The sequence below is a fragment of the Oncorhynchus keta genome, chromosome 30, assembly GCF_023373465.1.
Source record: "Oncorhynchus keta strain PuntledgeMale-10-30-2019 chromosome 30, Oket_V2, whole genome shotgun sequence".
In the NCBI taxonomy this organism is placed as follows: Eukaryota; Metazoa; Chordata; class Actinopteri; order Salmoniformes; family Salmonidae; genus Oncorhynchus; species Oncorhynchus keta.
The window spans coordinates 51,482,667-51,491,669 of record NC_068450.1 but is presented as its reverse complement, the minus strand read 5'-3'; the positions used below and the strand labels follow the sequence as shown (position 1 = coordinate 51,491,669).

Below are 9,003 nucleotides of genomic sequence, written 5' to 3'. Positions count from 1 at the left end.
TCTACATGTATGATTTAGAGGGAGCATAGACAAAATGGGAGTTAGTGGCCAATGTAGAATTGCCATTGTGTTCTAATACAATCTGACTTCCCCTCCTGACCTGAGATATTCCTCTCTCTAGAAATGAGAACCAGGCAGACAAAACGAGGGCATTGTGGGCTGAGAGAGAGAGGAAGGCAGAGGAGGAGGAGGAGGAGGAGGAGGAGGAGGAGGAGGAGGAGGAAGGGAGGAGGCTGTGGGAGGGCTGCAGGGTACTGGGTAGGGTAGGAGGACAGGCCACAAGTGATGCCTGGTATTTCTTCCACTGCCCCCATGCTTAAGGCTTCATTTCTGTCCGTGGTCCATCTGGTAGTCTCCTACATTACAAACAGCTGCTCCTGCTCATCAGCCTTAGGTCTGTGCCCTCATCTACTCCGTCCGTCCTCAAAGTCTGTATCACCAGTCCCTCTACCCTGATCTCTGCCAAGGAATGAAAAAAGGGGAAAGATAGGGAAATAGTCATTATAGTTGACGAAAACGTTTATGTTTTCTTTCAAGTTGAAAGAGTTTGTTTTATTCGGATCAATTGACAGATAGTGGATTTGATCCCTCAACACATCAAGCCAACTGGTGAGAGACTCAATTTTCTGCCCCAGTGGAGAGAGATAAACAGCTTTCTGTCTGGACTCTAGACGAGAGACTCGACATTGGGGGACAAACCCAGTCATCTTTAGCCAGGACACTGAAAGAGACTAATGTTGATGCTTTACCTTGAGAGACACAACCTTCTGTGTCAAGACAAGACGAGCAGTTTTCTGTCTAAACAGAGACAGAAAAGCCTAGAAAGAGAGACCAAGACCTCTGGATTTCACCCTCTCAGGGACAGTTTTTTGCCTTAATACAGAAACGGAGATTACGACTGTTCTACTACAATATTCCTTACCCCTAATATTGAGAGTCCTTCACTTTTCTTGCCTGTCACCTGAACACTGAGAAAACCTTTCTGCATTCTCATTTTTAACAGAAAAGGCACCAGCCGGGTCTAAGCAGCTGCATCTCAGGTAGAGTAACTCTGTCTGTCTGTCTGTCTGTCTGTCTGTCTGTCTGTCTGTCTGTCTGTCTGTCTGTCTGTCCCAGTGGTGTAAAAAGTATCCAATTTTCATTCTTGAGTAAAAGTAAAGATACCTTTTAATAGAAAATTACTCAAGTAAAAGTCACCCAGTAAAATACTACTTGAGTAAAAGTATTCAGGTTTTAAATATACTTAAGTATCAAAAGTAAATGTACTTGCTAAAATATACTTAACTATCAAAAGTAAAAGTACAAAATATTTGTTATTCCTTATATTAAGCAAACCAGACACATTTACAATTTAGGCATTTGTGTTTAGTGAGTTCACTAGATCAGAGGAAGAAGGGATGACCAGGGATGTTAAGCATTCAAAATAATGAGTGCTTTTGAGTGTCACAGAAAAAAATACATAATTTTTTTAGGAATGCAGTGAAGTAAAAGTAAAAGTTGTCCATAATATAAGTAGTAAAGTACAGATACCAAAAAAAACGACTTAAGTAGTACTTTCAAGTATTTTTACTTAAGTAATTTACACCACTGGTCGTGCATGCATGGATGTAGATATGTAGCATCTGCTGTGATGTTGAAGGAGTAAGCATTGTTATGTTAGTACTGAAATATTGTCCGACCTGTCAGATGAATTTGAGATCTAAAGTTGACTCTTTTAGACCAAGGGATTGCAGCCAACACATAAAAGCAGTTTTTCGTCAACTACTCTGGCATTGTCCCCAAAGACAAAACCCTCCTTGTCTTTCAGACTTTTTTGTTTGTGCTGCTGGTGATCATGCCGAAAATAAAACAAACATGACATAGGAAGGAAAAGAGCAGCAAGCCAAACAATATAGAGAGCAGGAGAAAGTCAAAATAGGGAAGTCATACTTTCTCAGAGCTTGGACTATTGCTATTAGTAATGGGTGGACCCTTATCCTGATGTAATCTCTTAATATTACATTGTCCTGTGACCTTGGGGCAAAATGTGGCCAAAAGTATTCAATGGGCTTTGAGTGACATGAAAGAATGGTGTTGGAGCTTAAAGGAAAGGACATGATGTCAGACAAACTCTGAGACATCCACAGTTAGATGGTGCTGACACCTTTACACACACTATATATACCTTTCTCGTTAACCTTTTGTAGAAGCAGTTGACCTTAGACACTTAAACAAGTCGCTTGCTAATAACGAAGCTTTCAATGATGAATGGCAGTTATTCAGTCAAAGCTAATTCTACAAATTGTTTAAAGATATAGGACTATGCTCTTTGAAATTGGAAAGGAAATGGTCTTAAGTAGTCTCTTAAAAGTAAGTAAGTAAAAGGGACTGAACGATTCGGGAGGAGTCCAATACCCTCATTGGTCAGACTTCTAAAAGTGAAGTGTGGAATTGCTGATAGACTATTAGGATAGGCTAAAGATGATCCAAATTTCCAAATGTCCAAACCCTTTAGTCTGTAGCTCCCAGGTCTCAATAACTGGGAGTAAATGGTGTGTGTGTGTCTACCAAGATATAACATAATGAAGTCATGGCTGGTTTACTCTACCACTACAGTGCCTCTACAGAAAGCTATCGTTCAGGTACCAGACTTGAGTAAACCCTGCTGGAGAGATGGTTCACCCTTTTTGAAGTTTTATCTTATTTTCTACTTTCAAATGTGAACTATCCCTGATGGGAAAATTGTTCATTTGTGGTCTGTATGAGGATTGATTATGTTAATAATAACTTATTTATGAGCAGGGTGGAAAGGCGAAGGACCCAGTGGACTGTCTCCCCTATTTCAAATTAGTCAAGGGGCTAAGAGTCAAGTCTGCTAGGAAAGCGTGAGTCAAAATCATCATGTTGCTGTGACTGACCTAGAGGGACCATACTATATGTATGCCATGACACCATTATTTGGTTAACACAGACATATGACAAAAAAGCAGAATAAAGGATTGTGTGCTGTGCTTTCCTTATACCACAGAACAGAAAGAACCACCCTGTCCTCTCCTATCAGGTGTCCCAGGGTATTTTCAGGGTTTTTTCCCCTTCCCTCTCCATTCAACAGCTACCCTCAGTGTCACCAGCACAGAAATACAATGACCATAAGGAACATTCCCAGCCATGAGCGTGACATTGCCGTGGTCTGAGGGGCTTTGTCCATTCTAGTTTTCCTATTTCTATAGACTCCAGACAAGTACCAAGCACCGTAAAGTGAGCATCATTGTTCTCCTTTCCGAGGTAAACAACAGAAGGAGGAGGGCGGAAGGGCAGAGGGAGCACCTTCTTCCTCCCTAAAGTACCCCCAGCTGCCAAGACCCCAGTCAGGTACATTGTCCTGGTGCTGATCTAAGTAAGACGGAGCCTGCAAAGTGCCAACAAGCACGAAAACCATAATAATCTGGTCTGGGATAATTGTTTTTTTGTTTAAATGTAAACACACAGCAGGACTGCTTGGTGTGAGAAAAAACGATTGAAGAGTTGGTGTTTTTTCTCATAGTGCAGAGATTGGCTTTTTTGAAACTTGTTTTCTTGAGTATGGGCGATTTCCTTTTAAGTGCCTTGGCAGTAGGAAATCATATTGTTTGACATTGCTTCCTCAACTGCCTACGGGGAGACAGGATGGCGACCAAGACCCCTCAGACAGAAATGTAAAGGGAGGTGAGTTTCTATGGGAAGTGAGTCAGTCTCAATGACTGTTCTCAAACTGATTTACTGCATCAGCAGTAAAAACCTATTCTTCCCCGAGAAATAAATTCCAGGTTATTTTGCCATGTTTGAATAACTGTTTCTATACACCAATATGGGACAGTATTATTTATATTATGTCTTAAATAAACTACTTTCCACTCAGCCATAGTTCCCATAATTTGCCTGAGGTCACTGTCATGTGGCCACTAGAACTTAAAACATCCTGCCACACAAACTACTGGTCTGCTGTAGATAAAGAAGGGAACCCCTATTGGTCCACCCTCCCTCAGGCACACTTAATTTTTTAAACCTTTATTTAAGTCATTTAACAACAAATTCATACTTTCAATGACAGCCTAGTGGGGTAACTGCCTTGTTCAGAGGCAGAACGACAGATTTTAACCTGTGTCAGCTCGGGATTCGATCTAGCAACCTTTCGGTTACTGGCCCAACGCTCTAACCACTAGGCTACCTGCCCCCATACACACACATGCGAACACGCACACAGTCTAATCAACACCCTCACTTGAGTTTAAAGAGCACAGATCCTGCAGCTCCATACTTTCCATTGGTCATGCCCTTCAGGAAATGCGAGAAAGTTACAGTAATACACCGTCTCGTCTAGATAGAAAGACTGATAGTCTGAAAAATAATACAACCTTCAGTGCCAGATGGATTTTAGTCCAAGGAGGGTTTATTGTCTCTGCTGGTAAGACTGAACACGGCCTCTTAGCAGTGAACGCCACCTTAACTTGAACCACTTAGCCTGTACAACGGTAATTATCGTACTGGATAATTTGTCAAACATCAAGTTTGTATAGCTGTCTTTTTACATATGCTATTTAGTTGAATAAAGGTTTTCACTGTGTGCCTACTGTAATGAAATGAAGTATTATGAAACGTTGTTCAATAGACACTAGTTAGTTTATCCTTTGTTTGCGTGTGAGTGGGGGGAGTCTGGAGTACACACTACAATACAGCACTGTCTGTGCTCATGGAGCCGATGTGGAATCGCCAGCTAGTGAGCTGTGTGTGCTAGTAGTGTTCAACATAGAAGTAGCTTTTTCCTTTGCTCTGCAAGGGCCAAGGCTTGTGTATCGTGACAGGTAACGCTGCTAGTTCGAGTGCAGATATACAGTATATGCGCAGAGAGAAGAGCTGACAGTAGAGTTCATGGGGGTGATGAAATGGTATAGCTCAGGTGTTCATAAATGATCTACCAAGATATCTATCAAGAAGAAGAAGAAGACTTTCCTATACTAGAAATAATATCGTTATTTACTGTATATTGTCATATGACCATATGACGTCTGTTACTGGAAAATGCTTTAGAGGGATTGGGTCCTTTGGAAATTTCTTGACTCAGTTCTGAAACGGATGAATTTCCATCAACAGAAACAAAGTGCATTGATTTATTAGTACTCAGCTCTTTAATTATTATTATTTTTTTAATAATTGACATCTTACCAGTCACCACTTCCTTATTGATTTTGTTTGTTATCAATGTGTCAAGAAATATGCACCACCTATCTCTGACCAAAGGAAATGTCAATCAGTATGTCTCACTTTCCCAGGCTAAGTAATGCAAAGAGAAGCCCTGTGACATGTTTATTTCTGTGTTTTTGTTGACTTTAGACTTCCTTAAAACTGACATCCGATTTCCCAGATTGCTGGGCCAGGCAGGCAGGGCTGTGGGAACATACTTGGCCCAAATCAGGCCAGTCTACTGAGCCCACTGTGGTCACACAGGGAGGAAAGTCTAATAATATACCCACTCCACAGCCCCAAACACATCGCCTGGTACAAAACAGGATAGAATTGTAAAGCACAGCATCACTCAATACTATACAGCACAACATTGCTCAGTATAGTATAGCACAGCATTGCTCAGTACAGTACAGTAAGGTACTGAGCGGCACAGAGCAGCTCAGCACAGCACAGAATACTTTGGTGTAATGAAGAGATACTTGGAAACCAGTCAAATAAAAGCACAAGTGAATTAAGTCACAAAGTGTGACAAGCCATGAAACAGAATAATAGAAAGTCCTAAAAAAAGAAACACAAATAAAATATCCCACAGAACAACAACAGCACCTTCATTCAATGCAGAAATGTAATTCATTGATCTATAAGTGCAGTAGATCATAGTTAGCGTGGTCCCAGATTTGTTTGTAATGTCTTTCCAACTCCTATCGTCAATGGCATACCAGTGACCATCGGAGTTGGAAAGACAACGCAAACAGATCTGGGACCAGGCTAGATGGTAATTATAGATTGATGACTGACTGTTCCCTGACTGCTCTACTCTCTCCCAGGCCGTTCCAGAGGTGTGGTGTGTGACGGGTGATGGCCGACTGGAGTCTACTGGGAAACTTCTTGGAAGAGGTGCAGGAACACTCGACATCTGTGGGCAAGGTGTGGCTCACCATCCTCTTCATCTTCCGTATTCTCGTCTTGGGCACGGCCGCCGAGTCGTCGTGGGGCGACGAGCAGGAGGACTTCACCTGCGACACGGAGCAGCCTGGTTGCGAGAACGTTTGTTACGACACGGCCTTCCCCATCGCCCACATCCGCTACTGGGTGCTGCAGATTGTCTTTGTGTCCACACCGTCGCTCATCTACATGGGCCACGCCATGCACACGGTGCGTATGGAGGAGAAACGCCGGCGCAAGGAGCAGGAGGACCAGGGGGGAGGTGACGGGGAGGAAGGAGGGGAAGGAGGAGAGGAGAAGCATTATCTGGAGCACGGGGAAGACAAGGGGGGAGAGTGCGGGAAGGAGGGCAGCGGCATAGGGAGGGTGCGTCTGCGCGGGGCGCTGCTGCAGACTTACGTGTTGAGCATCCTGATCCGGACGCTAATGGAGGTGGTCTTCATCGTGGTGCAGTACATCCTCTACGGGGTCTTCCTCAACGCTCTGTACGTGTGCCACAGTCGGCCCTGTCCCCACCCGGTTAACTGTTACGTCTCACGGCCCACGGAGAAGAATGTGTTCATCGTGTTCATGCTGGCCGTGTCGGGCGTGTCGCTGTTTCTCAGCGCCGTGGAGCTCTACCACCTGGCCTTTAAGCAATGTCAGAGGTTTCTGAGGAGTAAACGACAACAGCAACAACAACAGCAACATCAACTGCTACAAGGACGCACGCCCTCAAGTGCTACGGTCATAGCCGCTGAACCGGACAGCCCACCCCGTCCGTCCATGCCATGCACCCCGCCCCCAGACTTCAGCCAGTGTGTGAGCTCTTCCCCTCACACACACCCCATGCACACCCAATCCCACCCCCATCCTAGCTGCCCTCCCTTCAACAACCGGCTGGCCCACCAGCAGAACTCAGTCAACATGGCCACTGAGCGCCACCGTGTTGTCCACGATGACCTGGGGAAGGAAGACTTCCTGCACATGACCTATGAGGGGCACGCCGACACGCCCAACGCCTGCATCCCGCCCCCTTCGCTGCTCCAAAACGGCTACCAAAATGGCTACCTGAAAGACAAGAGGCGTCTGAGCAAGACCAGCGGCTCCAGTAGCCGCGTGCGACCCGATGACTTGGCTGTGTAGCCCCAATTCCCAACACACACACTGTTCCTGGATCGTTTCAAACACACACTCACACACACACACACAGAAGAATGGGATGACTATGGCTCGTCTGTTGTGGTGGACTAATTTGAGCACTGCATGGCACAAGTCAACAAAGTTACAAAGTATCACAAGTCATGAAACAGAATACTCGAGCTAATCAGAAGTCCTGAAATAGGGATGCTTGAGGAGCAATTGACATACAAATTGGCACTTAGATATCATTAGTATGGGTCTCAGTCATGGTTTTGAGACATGGATCCACGGGCACAACACAGCTGTAGAGGGGTTAGTGCCTTCATATTTAGCCCTCAGGACTAATCCCCTAATGTGACTGTCAAAGGACATCTGTCTGGATGTGTCCTAAATGGCACCCTATTGCCTATATAGCGGCAGGTAGCCTAGTGGTTAAAGTGTTGGGCCAGTAACCGAAAGATGGTATCCCCGAGTTGACAAGGTAAAAATCTGTCATTCTGTCCCTGAGCAAGGTACTGTTCCCTGAAGACATGGATGTTGATTATGGCAGCCCCTCGCACCTCTCTGATTCAGAGGGGTTGGGTTAAAGGTGGAAGACACATTTCAGTTGAATGCATTCAGCTGACTAGGTATCCCCCTTTACTTTTAACCAGGGCACATATAGCTTTGGTCAAAAGTAGTGCACTATATAGGAGAATAAGGTGCCATTTGTGACAGAGACATTGACTGCTGTCTCTGAGTCTCTCCCTGAGAGACAGGGGGGCCTTGTGCCAAACCTGAGAATGAGTGGGTCACTGCCACACTATCAGCTCTGTGACACTGACTGGCTGCTGGGGACAGCTAAGTGGGACAGATGACAGCCAGTCTGTCGCTCAGAGAGAGAGAGATATGTGAAGGACGGCTGCCTGTCAGTGACCCACAAACGCACGCTTAGACAAATGCTCTACACGTGTAGGCTTGCTCTCTCTCTCTCACGCACGCACACATACACATACAATACATTTACAGAGGCATGCAGACACTTTCATTGGCATACAATACAAACATGCAGACACACCATGGGAATCCTGATGTTGTAATCACCTCCCAAAACCACTTCCCAAAACCCATTGTTACTAACTTCGCAATTGAAAACGCTCGTAATCGAACAACTTCTAGAACAGCTAAGTGTGTCAGATGCTTTTTCGCCCTTTATACACAGAGATATCTGCTAAACTTTGAATCACAGTGTGATAGTGTCTCTGTGACATCGATAACTTCAGAACAAAGTTGACTACAAATACAAAGATGCCAATGTGTTTGCAATTGATACAAACAAGCGACGTAGAGACGTAGAAAAACATGCTTCAAATGAAAAATGCAGTCAAGATGACTGCATTAAAATATAAAGAGTAGGCTGTAGGCCTATATCAATAATATGTTATAAAATGTTCAAATCATTTAGTTAAATTTTTGCTCCTGGGCCAACTTTGGTTTTAGAAACGGGGGCATAATAAATATATATTTTTAATCCTATCGGATAAACACTCCACACAGCCTACCCAACCGCTTGGAGGTGTCCGCATGGTCCTAAAGCACACCCTTGCATAATTTTGTATCATATTCCAATGACATGGGTGGGGGGGACAAAAAAATGCAATTGCAGAATGTAGGGGTGGGGATATGTCCCCCCCATCGCCAGTGAAAGTTGCACCCCTGATTTTGCTACTTGTAGGCTACTGTCAGTATTTGTCT

At 44.3% G+C, this 9,003-nt stretch overlaps 1 protein-coding gene across 2 annotated transcripts; it reads left to right on the top strand.

Moving 5' to 3' along the window:
- The first annotated feature begins 263 nt into the window (after positions 1-263).
- Positions 264-8,751, top strand: LOC118363690 (gap junction alpha-5 protein-like). 2 transcript variants are annotated; one of them, XM_035744823.2, is made up of 4 exons: positions 264-609; positions 1,004-1,040; positions 3,210-3,351; positions 6,030-8,751. In XM_035744823.2, exon 4 carries the CDS (start codon positions 6,061-6,063, stop codon positions 7,270-7,272), a length of 1,212 nt encoding a protein of 403 aa, XP_035600716.1. In that variant the 5' UTR covers positions 264-609; positions 1,004-1,040; positions 3,210-3,351; positions 6,030-6,060; the 3' UTR covers positions 7,273-8,751. The 2 variants fall into 2 exon arrangements, with proteins under 2 accessions (XP_035600716.1, XP_035600714.1); XM_035744821.2 differs by lacking the exon at positions 3,210-3,351.
- Positions 8,752-9,003: the final 252 nt, after the last annotated feature.